Source organism: Diadema antillarum, unplaced genomic scaffold (genome assembly GCF_040938485.1).
Source record: "Diadema antillarum isolate AM-2024a unplaced genomic scaffold, OU_Dant_1.0 seq00000105_RagTag, whole genome shotgun sequence".
Taxonomy (NCBI): Eukaryota; Metazoa; Echinodermata; class Echinoidea; order Diadematoida; family Diadematidae; genus Diadema; species Diadema antillarum.
The window spans coordinates 584,158-602,148 of record NW_027271191.1 but is presented as its reverse complement, the minus strand read 5'-3'; the positions used below and the strand labels follow the sequence as shown (position 1 = coordinate 602,148).

The 17,991-nt window shown below is 39.7% G+C and overlaps 1 protein-coding gene across 1 annotated transcript; it reads right to left on the bottom strand.

Annotated features, from left to right (window-relative positions):
• Nucleotides 1–4,411: 4,411 nt before the first annotated feature.
• LOC139726937 (ubiquitin-like protein NEDD8) lies at nucleotides 4,412–14,651 on the bottom strand. The gene is made up of 5 exons (XM_071637924.1): nucleotides 14,539–14,651; nucleotides 10,405–10,422; nucleotides 9,824–9,853; nucleotides 7,961–8,043; nucleotides 4,412–4,651 (listed from the first exon to the last, which is right to left on the bottom strand). The coding sequence occupies exons 1-5, from the start codon at nucleotides 14,554–14,556 to the stop codon at nucleotides 4,564–4,566; spliced, it is 237 nt and encodes a 78-aa protein (XP_071494025.1). The 5' UTR covers nucleotides 14,557–14,651; the 3' UTR covers nucleotides 4,412–4,563.
• Between the last annotated feature and the right edge of the window lie 3,340 nt (nucleotides 14,652–17,991).

The window sequence follows — 17,991 nt, the reverse complement described above, 5'->3', positions numbered from 1 at the left end:
GTTTTTCTTTTTTAATGTCAAGAAGTTGGCATCTCTGACTCCAGTTGAGATTCCTCTGCTGTGTGTACTAATATAGAGATTAGTCATAAAGCTGTACATAATTTGTTTCGGCAACTCTTGAATACAGATGACTCCCTTCATAATGAAGGCCTTGGGACAGGCAATTTTCTTTCATTACCGGTATATCGAAATTTCTTTACAGCTGAACAGTAAAGTATATGACGATGTGTAGATGATTATTTTTGGAGCTGAATTTGTACTTTGTTGTAGGTTTTGTTTTGTTTTTGTTTTTTTAACCATGTTCATTATAGCAAGAATGCACTTTATATCTGAGCTAGATTAGCGTTCCCACTCCGTGGTAGCCCCCCATGCCTATCGGGTCTCTAAAACATGCTTTATGTCACATTCAGCCAATCACGGTCCAGCAGTGCCTTTGTTCAGTTCTGGGTGTGCATTTACAACCTGAACAGTTTGACCTTTAAAGTACACTTGAGAAGGGAGAGTTTGGGTTGATCTTTTATCACTTCCACTAACAAGTCACACACTCTCTGGATACATGTACATGTATATGGTGTGTATATATTCAATAGATATACCCTCCATGCTTACATGGTATGTGTGTGAGCTTGATACAGGCCACTGAGTTAGTGACAAAGTTGTATACAGTTGGCTAGGAGACATACATGTACATTGTATTTCATTTTCTGAAAAAAATTAACTATTATAGTTAGAAATGTGTCTCTGAAAAATGATGGTTAAAGACATATTTTGCAGTCTTGGAGCACACTACTGCATCACATTAGCTGGATTTCTGCGCAAGTCCAGGAAAACCTTAGACCGAGATACGAGAAGTCAAAATTAATTAACCTGTCCAAACGGCTATACCTTATTCAAATTTCAGTCAACTTTGCTAATCAATCCAACATGTTCATTCCCACCACAACGCAAAATGCACTGATATTATGAATGGAAAGAAAAAATTGTGTCTATATTCTTAATTTAGGTTATTTTATGCCCATTGTATACAAGATTAAGTGTATGTGATGATAGAAGTGTTTATTTGCATTTCTTTCTTGAAGACAATAACTAGATTGTTTTTGGAAATGTACATAGAAGCTTTTCTTATTTCTATTAAATATCTAGAAAGCATGACGATAGAGGTGGTGTTGTATGGTACAGTGTCTTCTTGTGTGTGTGTGTGTGTGTGTGTGTGTGTGTGTGTGTGTGTGTGTGTGTGTGTGTTTGTTTTTACCACAGTGTAAAAGATGCTTTTGCATGTACCCACTTTAAAATACATCCACAGTCTCACTCGTTACTTGAATTCACAAGCACCCATCAGCCATCCCGGGACACCCTCCGCTCCTCACAAGGTATCACACTTGCTCATGAAGAAAATGATACAGTTACTTTTGTGAATAATTAAGCAGCTGCACCTCTCCCTGGACAAAGACCTCATTACTTCTTCATTAAAACTCCAGAATTTGGATGTAACTTGAATAAAATATTTAGATACAAAGGAAACGAAGTGAAGAGCTATGTGCAACCTACAAGACCTGTGAAGCTATGGTATCATCACCTATGATATTTACATGTACATGTGCAAGGGTGTGTGATTGTGATCCATATTGCTGGTTCGTGAAGACAGTGCAACTCAAAAACTCTAGAATCTTACTACTTGCCATACTTAAAACTTTCATGCTCCTGTATTCACTATTCAAACATCGAGTGAAATTTCTCCAAAGAGAGTAAGTGCACAGTCACCCGTAACCCTAGTGAATTGTTCCCATGTTTATAAATTGGATGTTGTTCTATGCTCAAGACACAAAGGAAACTGGAGATCATGTTCATTTTGTTACATATATACACATTCCAATCATTTAATGTGAGTGTAACCTCTAGGTTGGACAAAAGGTACTCACAAGCACTATGCAATCCACATCTTTTTAGTTTAAATTGCAATGCGTATATCATGCCTCGCATCTGCTACAGTAAATATTTGCCATCACTATGGAAAAGTGATTCAATCACAAACATACAGATTGTGTAGAAACTGAAAGTGATGCCTAACAACAAAATGAGAGTGTGGGATACAACATCAGGAAGGTGAAATAGATAAAGAAGAAACCAATTGCTCTCCTTTGAAGTCAGGCACAACATCGCCAGGAAGTTATGCGCTTAATGACAGTATTAGCCAGGTGCTTTGACAGAAGAGTGCATCAGTCTAGTCAGCAATCAGGACTAGCACTCTCATAGCAGATAAGATCTCCCTTGCAGCAGTTTGCTCTCTCTTTCAATGTGCTGGCAACAACGAATGTGTGCGCTTAAATTCAAATTGGAGCAGCAAATCAAAATCCAGTGTAAGAATTACACTTTTAACAGCAAAAAGTAGAGAAACGTGCTGCAACATACTTAAGCAGAGTACTGAGTACCAGCACCTATTTGAAAGATCAAATATGCCATATTACAGGGTAGGAAACTAACATGCACATATTTGTGCATTGTGGAAAAATATTTTTTGGACCTAATTTTCCTTTCATTTTGATTTGCACATCACCAGGAGAACCAACATACATGCATATGCATGTAATGTACTGTGTAACTGAATTCTTTCCAAAACTGTTCTGAACAGATTCTAGCATTTTCAATCAAAATTTCATGTTGAAATATAGCTTGTAATTTAATGCCATGTGAAATTTCTTTCTTTTCTTTTTTTTAAATTTCATCCTACAGATAAGGCGGTGCTGAGCATGGCTTCAAAGCATAGAGGAATGTTGAAGACATTCCATTGTAATGCTTTAGAACCCAAACCTGTGGTTGCATGGATTACAAAGGGTTGTCACTCCTTGTACAACATCTTCCTGGTACACGTACATTGTAATATGATGGTCAGTACATCTTGTGATTCCATGTCTCTGACATGCTGAGCCCATCAAGGCCAATCATGCAAGTTATAAAAATACATTTGGGGTTGGCCTCCAACCTCCACAAAGTACCATATTGCAGGAAAAAAATGACAGAATGGTGCAATAAAATAAAAAAGGATATCTTGATCTACAATATTAAGCAACTTAAGATGACCACCTGTTCTATAAATCAATGACTGACATTTATCATGCTAACAGTATTGCTAAGGATGGCTAAAGTCATTATGATACGAATATTCTCAACTTTCTTGGTAATAGCATGTATAACATGGGAAAATGAATGTAAGAAACTCTAATTTCCCATCAAATCTATGTGAGTTTTGCTTGTACACATGACAGCTACTTGCCTTCTGAAGAAAGCGGCTCTCATGCAAGGATGTTTTCATAAACATGCCAACACACAAATACATGTAGCTGTTATAATGGTAAAGCTTTTGTCTAATCCTAGAGCTATGAGAAGAGTTACTAATAGGATGCAACAAACTGAAAATAGCAATTACATATCCATGTTGCTTGTGCAAATAACTTCTACCTCGTCCAGTCAGGAATAAACAATGATCATGCCAAATAACTTAATTTTCCTGTATATCTACAGACCTCTTCTGCGGATGACAAAAGCCATCCAGTATTCATTTGCAAATTGAGGAAAGATATCAAAATACACCTTGTCTCACAAGGGACACACTATTTTGCCTGTTAAGTTTCTATGAAACTGCTCAAAGAGCATGGGATAAACAAAAGGAAGAAAAGAATAAAAACAAAACATATACAACTAATGCAGACAAGAACACTGCTATGAAATATTCTGTCCATTGAAGATACTGGTTAATAGCTGGGTTTACATGTTTTTTTCATGCGATTCACACTACAATATGGTATTAGTCTGATGTTCCCATGGAAGTAACATTCATTCAAACCAATCACACAAAGTGCATTAAAATCTCCTTGTTTGCACATGTAGATATGTATGTGCCCTGATATTAATGCCAATTGTTTAATATAATGCTGGACGTGTCCTTAATATATAATTAATATAGGACATACTTTACATTTCCCCTGCATTGTAAGACTCAAATCTTTATATTCTCTTTTTCATGTATGTAATCTTATCTGAAGTAAATATGAGAACCAAAAGTGAACCTGTAATTCCTTTTTGCTTTCAGAGCAGGATAAACTGCTTGCATAAGAAAGAAAAAAGGTCACAACAGAGAACATAGAAACATATGAATTGAGATGAGCATGAGCAAAAATGGACTTTGGAAGGCTTGTAAAAGCAGGCCTTTAATGTGGCTAATGTTAAATTTATTTGAACAATATTGACACATTAAGCATGCTTATAACAGCAATACATTTTCCACTGCTTCAGGCTTCTGGCTTCCAGCTTCCAGTTGCACTACACATAATGTATTTCCTCTTCTCCTTATTGCCCCCCCCCCCCTTCCCTCCCCTTCCCTCCCCTCCCCTCCCCTTCTGTTCTCAATCCCTTCCTTACCCTTGTATCTACAGGGGCTAATAATGAGTTATGCTTGAATCTCCATCCTTGCATTTCGTTGACAAGTAGCCAACAGAGAATAGACATCAGTTGTATGGCTTTACAACTGTTGATCATGTGATGTTACTTGCACATGTCACCAGCCCATCATCGATGACCACCCCTCAGCGCCAACACGAGATGTAGGACGGAGCCGCCCTGAACCTTGTAGTCTGATGCTGTCTTCTCATCATTCCTTCAAGAAATGTGCACAGAGGGAATTTTGTGTAAAGTCAAGAATGCCATCATTTAGTTTATCTATACTACTAGTTTGAAGCAATTCCAAGCACCACAACCACTGGAGTTTTGAGCAAATAAACACACTACATCTATACCTTAAAAATGCTCGAGTGACATCTTCATGAAAGCTACTACTGTAACAGTGGATATTTTCACGCGAGTAATTTTCGTGCTCAGCGGGTAAGATGAGTTTCGCATGTTTTTAATTCCGCAAAATCAAGACATTAACTTCTAGAACATATAGTAAACAAAAATATTCGCATGCTTTTTATTTTTGTGCTAGTTTCTAGTTGCGCAAAATGCGTGTAAATTTCAACACTGAAAATTTCCACTTTTAAAGTATGATTTTGCCACTGTGAACATTTCTTACATAGTCTCCAATTTATTGCGCTTTATTTGTGACTCCTGTGGCCTCAGGCAATGACAGCATTCATGCAATCACAGTGGATCCCTTCTCAATGAAAGGGTTAGATAATCACAACTCGCTGCATAATGATAACAAGAGACTTGCGGGTCTAGCGTTCGCCCGAGTATCGCAAGTTCACCTTTCACGCAGTCACTACTCTAAATTATTCACAGCTCTACCAAAGCTCTACCAGGCATTCTTAAGTAGAAGATGAAAATGTACAATAATTGCCCAAATTCTTTAAGATTCCTTAACTTTGAGGGGATTGGGGGCCCCCTTGGGACCTCTGGGTTGGGCATGGTGCCCATTTTGATAAATTGAGATCCTAACCCCCTAGGGATACTACCTGCCAAGTTTGCTGAAAATCCATCATGAGGTTTTCAGGAAGAAGATGAAAATATACAATTTAGGCCCCCATTTGGACCTCCCCACCACCTCCCCCTGCCCCCAAGAGGGGCACCCCTGGATCTGCTATGAACAAACTTGAAACTACAGTCATTAATGTACTAACTCATAGTATTAATTTAGCTCTATCACTTCTGATTCTAGAGAAGATTTTTAAAGATGCCTTCATTTTTGGAGGTTTGGGCCCCTTGGGGCCCTCCAGGTGGGATATGGTGCCCATTTGAACAGATTGATATCGTCTGCCCCTAGGGATACTACCTGCCAAGTTTGGTGAAAATCGGTCATGGGGTTCTCAAGAAGATGAAAACGTACAATTTAGGCCCCATTAGGACCCCTCCCCTGGGTCCCAAGGGGGGCACCCCTGATTCCGCCATGAACAAATTTGAAACTACAGTCATTAATGTACTAACTCATAGTATTAATTTAGCTCTATCACTTCTGATTCTAGAGAAGATTTTTAAAGATGCCTTCATTTTTTGGAGGTTTGGGCCCCTTGGGGCCCTCCAGGTGGGATATGGTGCCCATTTGAACAGATTGATATCGTCTGCCCCTAGGGATACTACCTGCCAAGTTTGGTGAAAATCGGTCATGGGGTTCTCAAGAAGATGGAAACGTACAATTTAGGCCCCATTAGGACCCCTCCCCTGGGTCCCAGGGGGGCACCCCTGATTCCGCCATGAACAAACTTGAAACTACAGTCATCAATGTACTAACTCATAGCATTAACTTAGCTCTATCACTTCTGGTTCTGAAGAAGAAGATTTTTAAAGATTCCATAATCTTGGGAGGTTTGGGCCCCCTGGGGGCCCCCTGGGTGGGGGCATGGTGCCCATTTTAACAAATTGAGTTCCTAACCCCCTAGGGATGCTACCTGCCAAGTTTGGTGATAATCGGTCATGGGGTTCTCAAGAAGAAGATGAAAATGTACAATTCAGGCCCCATTAGGACCCCCCCCACCCCCACCCCCCCCCCCCCCAGGGTCCCAAGGGGGGCACCCCTTATTCCGCCATGAACAAACTTGAAACTACACTCATCAATGTACTAACTCATAGTACTAACTTAGCTCTATCACTCCTGGTTCTAGAGAAGAAGATTTTTAAAGATTCCTTAATTTTGGGGGGTTTGGGCCCCCCTGGGGCCCCCTGAGTGGGGCATGGTGCCCATTTTTAAAAATTGAGTTTCTAACCCCCTAGGGATGCTACCTGCCAAGTTTGGTGAAAATCAGTCTTGGGGTTTTCAAGAAGAAGATGAAAATGTAAAAAGTTTACGCATGACGCACGACACACGATGCACGACGCACGCCGGAATCCGGACGAAGAATGATCGCAATAGCTCACTTGAGCCTTTGGCTCAGGTGAGCTACTAGTAATAAGCTATTGTAATGAAAATGGTTCCATGACATATGCTTCGGTAATAATTGCATTGAACACTGCAACAAATGCTCCGAGATATTTACTCGGCCGACACCTGCTATGCTGACGATTGCCAATGGAGCGAGTGTTGGCAGAGCAATTGTGACCCGCTACAACAAAAGGATCCTAAAGTCGCTGACAGCTAAGCCGAGAAAATCGAGTTTGAAGTCACATCATCAAAATTGGTCAAAACAATCAGATTTTTGTATTTTGCAAAATTTTGTAGTCTTATGTTTTGTCTATCATCTGCCGAAATTTCGAAGCTAAATGATCAATGGAAAGGCAAGATATCAGCGTTTTTCTGGGCCATGATTTCCCGAATTTCAACGTAACAGAAACCGGTCCGAAGATTTGGATTTAGCGCGGAGTCTAGCCCTAGCAACAAAGGGGTGATCTTATTGGTCAGTGCGTGACATCCTGATTACTGATTGGTCGTGCGTAGACCGCCGGCGCTAAGCTTGAGTGAACATCGCGGAGGTCGCAAGGAGCATGCCTTCTATTGTCAAGCTGTGAAAACTGTCTCGACTCCCCTTGATCATGATAATGTCGGAAGAAAAACTTTGAAAGCGTTTTTCTCGAAACTCTGATTTCCTCAACCACTTGACATGCGCTAATAAAATCATCGATATCTCCACAACCGAGTACTTTTATGAGTTGTGCTATATATGAAATTAAAGTAGAAGAGTAAGGGAATAATGTCATGCCATTTTCAGAAAATTATCCTCCCCCGACTTTCGGATCCTTTTGTTGTAGCGGGTCACAATTGTCTGCGGAGTAAATGTTGGCAGAGCAATTGTCTCTGAGCATTTGTCATGAAGCATATGTCCGCAAAGCATGCGTTTTGTTACCCATGGAAACAAGGAATGCAACAATACAAACTTGCAAAATATCAGTTTTAGACTACTATAGCTGAAGAAAGAATAAATCAACTCTACATAATCAAACTGATCCACACAAAGTGAAACTGATCTTATGACTGTCACTTTAACTACACATTATGTCATAAACGTTTCTTGGACAAGACACGTCCCCTTCCACTCACATTTGTTTCCCGCTGAAAATCAGCCGTTGCTGTGGTGGCGGGATACCCTCCTTCTCCTCCACTCTCTCCTTTATCCTCTCCACCTGAAAATGATACATCACAACAAAGTCCTGTCAAGAACAGAATGATGTTGGCAGGGTTCTAGGGCAATTACCCTTGGACAATTACCACAGACTCTTCCCCTTCCCCTAACCCTACACCTGATACTAACCCTAACCCAAACTCTAACCCTAAACCTAACCTTAACCCTAATCTTTACTCTAACCTTATCACTAACCAGCATTTAGCAGGGGGGGGGGGGGGGGGGGGGGTAACTGCCCTGATACTGCCGGCATATCACAGACTTCTCGTTTTGTCCATATATTTCCCCTTTTCCATTCCTCGATGATCTGAGATGGTGAATGGCTGTTCCAGCATTGTGCTGTAATTTGTGTTGTAATTTTTGCTTGTGTGTTTCATTTCGGTTGAAGCTTTGTGTCAACTCCATGCTCACATCTCTCAGGATGGTTTCCTTGGGTACCTCTATCTCTCAATCTTGAAGGGTTGATGCTAGCTCGTATCGAGGATATCTTCTCTGAAGACTTCATGAATGACTTTAAACTTTTTGCACAGATCAAGCTTACGGTCGAACAGAGCAATCTCCAAGATACCCAAGAAATCAATACAGATGGAAATAATGCATGAGCTAGTCACTTTTGTGCAGCATCACAAGGATCTTAAAGTGAAAACAAAGTTCTGGTAAGGGCTTGAGAACCCGTCTGGCACCATTTCATATTTGCCTGCAATTTATCGAAAGAGTCTACAAAGAAACTTACCTGGCTGACGCGGTTTGCCGGAATGATGAGTCATTTTGGAGTATTTTGAGAAAAATAATAAAAGTCGGAAAACCGACTTTTATTTCAGAAGGCTCGAGACTAACTCGGTCTCAGGGAAAACTCGACCCTATTTCAGACAATTTACACGCAGTTCCTGATCGCCATATTCTACTGTATAATACCAAACGAGGCCTTACTAAACAGAAAGGGCTAATCCTGTACAAAACAAATTGACAGCGCGCGATCCTCAAGCCTATACGCACATCACCTCAGTTGCTGAGACGCGCGGTCTTTGAAGTTTTTGTTATTGTTTATCAAGCGTCTTTGATTGTTTTTAGAGGTGCTTGATAGGCGCACACTAATTTTGCACGCGCGCTAAAGAGGTTTTTGATGCGCACGTTGTAACAACTCGGACCATTTCTGCGAGTAGCCAGAACGTGAAGCGCTACAATGTAGTTTATACAGGCCGCTCCCATAGTACAACACTGTACAATCCAGAGGGACAACTAATACAACTCATCCCGCCGTCAAAGCGAGGCCGAGTTATCCCGAGTCCGAGTTTAGCCTGACCCCATTGGGATAAGTTCTGAGACTGAACCTTTTTAGTTAATATTTCGCATTTTCGGCGTTACCCATCGAATATCTTGTTATTACAGCGTTATTACGCACTATTTCCTAGGCATACGTTCACATTTGAGAGCGAAATTTGACAACTTTTGCAGGCGTACCAGAACTTTCTTTGGGCTTTAAGAGTTTGACATGATAGGATATGTTTTAAAATTTCATTAGACCTCCAAGACACTTCAGGCCATTAAGATCATTCCTTTCCATTTCTTTTTTTTTCTCTTGTTCTTCATATATTAGAAATGGTGAATAAAGAAAAACAAATAAGAGGAAAAACATACTCCAGGGAAAATACATGAACAATAACAATGAAATATGGAGATTGCCATGGAAAAGATTCAGATACACTAAGTGTTTTACTTTTTACTTGAAATACAGATCTAATCTTTAATAGTGTAATAGATTGTGGAATATCTGCACTCACCTTGTCTGTTGGCTCTATATCAATCTCAATCTGCAGTGATAAATAAACAACAACAGTAAAATAAGTGCATGTACGTCAAAAACACAGCATACCGCATCTGGAGGATAATTCTAGAATGTTATAAATTATGAAGTCTTTCTAGAACAACAATTTCCACATAACAGTTTGACAAAGCTATGCATCAGAACACATCAAATCAATAGCATCACTCAAGTTACTTGAAGTAAATGACCTTTAGAATCTGATTTATTATGTTATTTCTTTTGAGGTGAATTTTAGTACCCCTTCATAGAACATTATCAGTTCATATATACTGGTTCTCATGATTTGTCATTGACGGGTTGATGCATCACAATAACAGCCATGACTGCCAAAATACAAATTAAGGAAATATCATCATACAGTAGGTACGCAGGAAAGTTTCTTAATTATTTGTGTACAAGAAAACATTTTGCGATTCACACTAGCTGCTATCTAGCATTCACAGTGATGGCCTTAGTAACCTTGTCTCAGAGTGCTCATTGATTTCATTTTTGTTAGCCAGTTTCCCTTTCACAGCCAGTGCCTCAGAATACACTTACCTCTTTCCCTGTGAGTGTCTGGTATGGTGCGAACGATGCCATTGGTGTTTGGAAGCAAACAGGTATTCCAGAATTCAAAAGGGTGCCATGGAGGAAAGACACAAAAATATTAATGAATATTTTGCACATAATATTGTCCTAATCTATTTGAACATTCATTCAACTGTTGAAATCATCATCTTTCATGATATACATTTTGTATCTACAAACAAAATGAGCAAAGCAAATGTATTAAAAAAAAAGTGGAATCTGCCATGAACAGCACTATAAAGCCCAAATGTACATGTCTGAGGTTTACAACATATACACTGTACAGTAGATCAGTCAACATATTTGTTTTTTGGTATCCTGAGGTACCAAATAGAAATCCATCATTTTGTTGAAATCTTTAAGTGAAAAACTGAGCAAAAAAAAAATGGGATTTCATCACGATGGAATCCCATTTTCTTTGCTCATTTTTTTCACTTTGATACTATAGATCTAGATCATATACATTTCTGGTTAGTTTCCATCTGTTTGCTCTTTATTTTGTTGAAATATATTTCTTCTTCATTATACAGCTGACAAAGGTGAGCATGTCAGTCTCTGTATGAGTTACATCTTCACTGAGCGAGGGCCAAACTAATTCTTCACCTGCTTAACCCATTGCAGAGTGCACATGTCCACCGTCCATGGCAAAATTATTCTGTGAAATAATGACAAAAAAATGTCCACAAAAAAACTTATTCCGATCGGTCTGTTACCGTCTACACAGTTACCGATTTGAATCATGTGCATGCAAACACACATGCCTTGCCTGCAAGCAGGGGTGCACGGTGGTTTGTGCCAACTGTGATGGGGCGTCGGATGGATCATAAAGGGGTATAACATATCTACATATGATTGTTGTGGCTAGCTACAAAATGTAGGACGTTAAAAAATGGGAGGCTGTTGTATCGCAGTTTTCTTCACGGTTTGTTTGCACCATCTCACAATTTTCTGCGACGCTCTGGCAATGTCCTACTTCTGGCCTACTGTCCAAGCTTTTCTGAACTGCCTGCATTCTATATTATGATTAATGTGGACAATGAAACTGACCTGGGGGTGTTTCACAAAGCTGTTCTTCAAGTTACGAAGGACTTATAAGAATGACTGGTGATCAGTTCTAATATGTGCTATACTTATCAGAATCTCAATAATTCAGCACAAGAACTGATCACCAGTCGTTCTAAGTCCTTCGTAACTTTAAGAACAGCTTGTGAAATACCCCTGAATGGAAGTCACTCCAAGAAAGACGAGAAGCACATTGTCTGACTTGCTTTCACAAAATGTTAAATAATAGATTTGATATTGATTATTTATCACACACTAAACCCAAGCTCATCAGAAGTAGACACGGGTATGCGGACATTCTCACCAGTTTGAAGTACCATCCTCCAGACTAAAAGTCCACAGGAACTCATTCTTTCCCCGCACAATTAAAGTATGGAATGAACTTCCTTCTTCCGTAATCATACAAACTGATTCAGCTAAATCTAAAGAGATGTTACTAATGGAATAATTGTTTAAACGTCCACCCTCCGGCACCTCCAGTTAAAACTCCAGTTGGAGTATTCAGGAGGATCTCAACCAAAGTATCACAGAGATAGTAGTGTTACTGCCATGCTCAATAAACTACAGTGGAACACTCTTCAAGAAAGGAGAGCACAGCAAAAAGTCTACATGATGTATAGCATTCTTAATGGTCTGGTAGATCTTCCAGTCACCTACTTCATACCAGTTGCAGGACCGTCAACACGCGGAAACCCACATAAGCTTAAGTTCCATTTCCCCATTTGCCAGAACTCACTTGTTTCAATCCACGTTCTATCCAGATACTATTCAGCTGTGGAACTCCCTACCACCTTCCACCATTAATAGCTGCACCTCCTTGGAGATCTTCAAGAAGGAGGTGCAACTTGTATTAAAAGCTCCGATGAGCTCTCATCTCGTTTTTTAGCCGCACATAGAAATTTTTGTAGAACACAATAGGATTTTTTACCTGCACACTGTCACTGTACACCCAGCACTTGAAAAGAACAAGGTACGATAATATGCCAGAGGCGGACTGTACCAGACTGGAAGAAGAAGTACCTTGGTACTGTACCAAGACCAAGTACCCCCCTGTGTGCATGGCATGGTGTGAGGTAGCCCCGGAGACCGCGCCGCTATGCGGCGGGTCCTGGCGGCTACCTCGCAGTTTCGCTAAAGTGAGAATCACGAACAACTCCCTATTGCCACATACGGCGACTTCATGAATAAATCATGGGTAAATTTCTATCATAAACACAGTGACAATAAAAAATGAAATATACATTACCCCATCCCATTGCCTTGGTTCTTTTCACCAATTTATCTGGAAACTGCAAAATTTTCCACATTCTTAAGGAGTAAGCGGCCTGCCCTAGTGGGAGAGCCGTGCTGCCATTTTGAACGTGTATATCCATTAGTACGCATCTACGCATGTAGCGAGTAATACGTAGCCTTTTGTCAAGGCCCTCTCACTGTATGGTGTAGAGAGCCCAGCCGAGTAAGGTAGCGCGACTCGCTTCGCTTGTCCGTTCGCTCGTCCGTTACAGCGAGAGGGCCTTGACAAAAGGCTAGCATGCAATGTTAGTGAGCATCGGTGAGCTGAAGATAATTTGCCTTATAAGACAACATTTTCTGCATCATAAGCAACAAAATGCATCAAACAGTCGCCGATTGGAATCATTTAGGTTTAATCAACCCATGTACGTATTCCTAGTATGGTTGGGTGTTCATAATACCGGACACCTAACGTTTTTCTATCAATAGAAACGTGAAAAATCTCACAATTTGCCTTAAATTTTTACTCACGTGTGGAGAAAATACCCCGGATTCACAAGCGCGCACTGAAAATGCGATCTGAGGTACGCGCTCTTAGATGGTGGCTTCGAACGCGTGGCGTGTTATTTTTCCGCACTCAGTTGCCCTGCTCATTTCTACAGACCACCCTGACAATACGTATAAAGGGCACTTAAATGCGTTTTTTCGACAGGGCGCTGTTTTTTTCTAGCCGTCATTTTTTCCCCAATAATATTTGAATATATTTTGATTCCTTCGATATTACTTTTGAAGGACTGTTTGATGAATTTGACTTGATTTTCATTAGGAAACTTTTCATCGTAATTGAAATAAATTAGATGAGTCGGTTTGTTTTTTTTTCACATTCATTTCTCGTTTCTGCATCAACTCGTACGGTCGTAGCGGGTGACAAAATGTTTGTCATGTGTATGTGTAACGTGTGTGCACGATCGCACAAGCGGCGGTGACAATTTTGTGGTCAAAATCGTCAAATTTATTACAGAAGGATACTCTACATCGAACAACGAGTCAGCAAAGGTAGGCCTAGTTATATGTAGTTACACGATAAACCTTATTCGATTTTGCTATAGAGGGAATACTTAGTTGTTTTCGCCACATTTTACTCGGTAGCGTAGCCCAGTGAAGAATCGAACACCGTTGCGCGTAGTCCCATGCGTACATTTTCTGTCTGTACGTGCAATGCCATTATAATGCGCGGTCGGTCGTTATGGACCCGGTCGGTGGGTTGAACACCTACCATACTAGTAGTTTTTGTTGAAAAATTAAGGAAATATAGCGCCAGAACGGCACCCGTTTTGTACAACATTAAGATCTGGATGCGAAAACGGCGCAGCCCCAACGCTGCACGTTGGGGCTGGTCGCAGTTAGGTGTGAGGTGACCTACAACTTACAAGACTACAAGTCAAAATGCGAGACTACTGACACTGTTCTGAGAGAGGTGGTGACAAAAATGCTTTCATGGGCTGTTCTAGCCCGTCCTCTTATTGCCTGACCTGAGACTACAGAGAGGGCATATGAATGTTGAATATGAATGATGACGCCCCAAGAATAAATGGCAAAAAGGATTCCACCCGTTCCCATCCCTTCCATGGCCATGCAATAAAGTTCTAGGAGGTCTAAAAAATGAAATGTCGAGTCTGCCCTGGCAAAGGCGGATGATTCATTCATTGACATTGTATTGTTCAACGCTGAAGTTATTGCGACAATTACCACCAATTTTGGGCTATTCTGGATTTCCGAATTTGTGCTAGACACGTTATACTAACTGACCTTTACTTTAATCAACATCTTGAAAAAATCGAACGCAGTAGAGTAGCTTGATTCTGGAACCTGGAACGCAATTAACTCGAGAGTCTGAGCTGACTGATCCTGTGCTGTGGTTGAGATGGTCGCAAATGTTCAATACATGTCCGTGCCGGGTGGTGCTGTTCTGTGTTGCTGTTTCTGCTGCTGCAAAACATACGATCCGTACGAGCGAGCATGCAAAAGGTACAGTAACCTCTTCTTTTGGGCAAGAGCTCCCTCTCGCGGCGCAGTACGATAACGGTAGGCTATGTTCTCGAAGGAAGAGATGCATTATGTTTCCGGGGTGCGTGTTTTTTTTAGACGGCACAGATTGGGGAAACTAAAAATCTATCGGGGACCCTATCCCTAAACCTAACCCTAATCCTAATCCTAACCCTAACCATCAAACCCTAACCCTAACCCTAACCCTAACCCTAACCCTAACCCTAACCCTAACCCCAACCCTAACCCTAACCATAACCATAACCATAACCAAAAACCCTAACCCAACGTTTTTTTTCCCATAAGGTTTAACACGCGCCATGCCCCAATCTGTGCCGTCTTAAAAAAAAAAAAAAAAAAACGCTTCCGGGGTCCCGTTGCATAAAACTTTTTTAGCAACCTTAGAAAATTCTGGTTGGGATTTGCCCAACCTGATTTTTTTACGGTTGCTAATCTAAGAATGTAGAATCCGTTGCATAAAAACTCTGGTTGGGAGCTTCCAACCGGAATTTTGTGATTTCAACCGGAAAAAAATCCGGTTGGAGTTTTATGCAACGGGCCCCAGGAGGTGACCTCTCTGCCTGTTTCAAGCAAATTTAATTATTATGTGGATTCCTCGGTAACAGCAGGGAGGTTTTAATATTCTCACCTCCCTGGTAACAGAAATTGCATAATTTTATTCGGGACTGTGTTCCTCGGAGAATTAAGAACTGTAGGCCTACTATTTTTGCCAGTTCCCATTTCATAGTTTCAATTAGAGCCTGCTTGTCAGTAATCTAATGGGCACTCAATGATGAGGTGGAAACTATTTTAATTCTTTAGTTTAACCCTGGAAGTCATAGAATTTTACAGTTTTACAGCAACACTGTGTAACGCTGAATTCATATAAAACCTTTCGCATTTATTTTCTTATTTTATTGAGAGTTGATTTAAAATTGTTTTTTGTTTACAAAATTTCTGGTGGAAAAAGAGGAAAGTAGAAGAAGTGAAATTATTTTTTTGATGTTAAAAAACTGATGAATTAATATATTTTTGAAGAAAAGTATTTCTACAGTGTACTATCAATGCAGAAGGAAATACAAAGTAAATATGTGAATTTCGAATGGGATTACATTGTTTGGAAATTGAGAAAATAATAGAAACTTTTTGAAAATATATCATATACTTGGAGAAACATAGTAAAAAGAGATGATTGTAATAGAGATCTTGAGTTGAGTACAGTGTAAAGATAATAATAATTATATCAATACTAATATTGATAATAATAATAATAATAAAAAAATTTAGTAATAATAATAATAATAATTATAAAATTCAATGATAATAATAATGATAATAAAAGATGTGGATATTTTGCACTGCAGAGCAAAAAAAAAAAAAAAAAGCAATACGTACCCATATATAACATTTTCTTTAAAGAAGTTGGCCGTTAAACCGAAAGCTAATTTGAATGGCAGTTTCAGAGAATTTCAGTTTAAAATGATGTAGAACCTTGTGTATACAAAAGAGCATTGTTATTTTTTTATTCAACATCCAGGAAATAATTTTATACACATTTTGTGGTAAAGAGGAGGAGACATCGTGAACCATTTTTTTTTTTATGTGAATAGCTAAGATTGATATATAGGCCCTATTGAGTGGTGGGATAGCCTATACATTTCAGTCCGTAAACATTAAAAATATGGAATGGGAGGGAGTTTATGTTGGAGCAAAAAGACTAAACCAGCAGTGAAAAACAATTGTTGAATCATTAATAATAGGCCCTAATTCATAAAGTATAATGATATCTGTCAATAGAGCTAACCACCTTGCAGTGATACAGGATCAAGAGGAAGGCTAACAAAAAAAGAATAAAGTAAAATGGCTGAACAGAGAGAAAATCAACCTACCACTTTAGGAAGAGTATTGTTCATAGATGATGCAGAGGTAGGTTCTACGGATGGACGTGGGCAAACTCGCTGCTAGTTTAGGACCCTCAGAGAAAAAGAAAACAGAGTGGGGGGGGGGGGTGCAAGATTAAAACAAAAGTGTGTGGCAATACAAATTATTATCATTATTCCTTTTCTTTTAAAATTTTGATCGTTTAATCGCTTTTTGGTTCACGTACATTATCATGCATGAATCATTCATTTTGTTGTATAGGACCTATTATTCGTCTCTATGTATGATTTGTGATATATATATATTTTTTTTCATAATTTCTATCAATGAAATCATTACTTGGTTCACTTAGAGTACTGTATAAGTTACTTCATTGTGCTGTATAATTTGCTTGCATGTTCTCACCGAAGAGCTTTATAGGCCTGTAGGCACTAGCGGAAAAAAAAAATCCTTTGGTTTTCACTTATTTGAAAATAAAAATAAGCTTTTAAAAAACAACAAAACAACAAAGTGTATAGGCTATATCACAAATCGGTAAATCGCGTCCACTGCACGCGGGACAGTCATAATCGTGTACCGGGGTATAAACAATAATAAACAACGCTTGAAGAATATTTCTAGGTCTTACTGTATACATGTACGTGAAAACGTTTTGTAATTTTATTCTAAAAGATGTGTTTTGAGAATATGGAAAATATATATCACGCACTATTTCGTGTCTCGAGTGTCATTTCTGTCACACAACGATGCGACTCTCAGTGCACATGGTAGGTTCCTACCAAAGAGATTACACATAATATTTACTGTGAATACAGGATCGGATAATCGAATGTTGATTTGAGACTATGGTGTCCAATGTCCAATGACAGAGCATTTTGTTTTCAGACAATCTAAGTCGCATTTGTGAGTCGGTGTACTATAGATTTAAAAAACGAGCCGCAAAAGTTTTGTGTAGTATGGCGAGCTTGAATTAGAGATTGGCTAGAGAGTCTAGAGAGCGCTGGTTTGAAGCCGCGGGAAAACTGTGGCGCGGGAATACAAGGTACGATCTTTGGTACAAGTTGTACTATGATTATTATGCAAGGAATGCATGATTCGTGAAACACCGCGCGCGCGCTGCTCCGATCATCGCACACTCATGAATGCGGTATGCCGATGTGTACACTCCGCTCTCCCTAGCCCTCCGTGTGTAGTGTACGTGTGTACTATGATTTACCATACAATCGGCGAGGGTCGTATCACGGTTTCTCTTTACTACTTTGGTTGGTAGCATCTATAATCTTGGTTGGGAGGTGATTTGACTGTTTATGATCGGACCAACTGAGGCCACATTGA

Coding starts and splice junctions, on each gene's coding strand:
- LOC139726937 (XM_071637924.1), bottom strand. Junction 8,044..9,823: donor ATATAGAGCCAACAGACAAG/GTGAGTGCAGAT, acceptor TATCATTTTCAG/GTGGAGAGGATAAAGGAGAG. Junction 4,652..7,960: donor ATTTTCAGCGGGAAACAAAT/GTGAGTGGAAGG, acceptor CATTTCTTGAAG/GAATGATGAGAAGACAGCAT.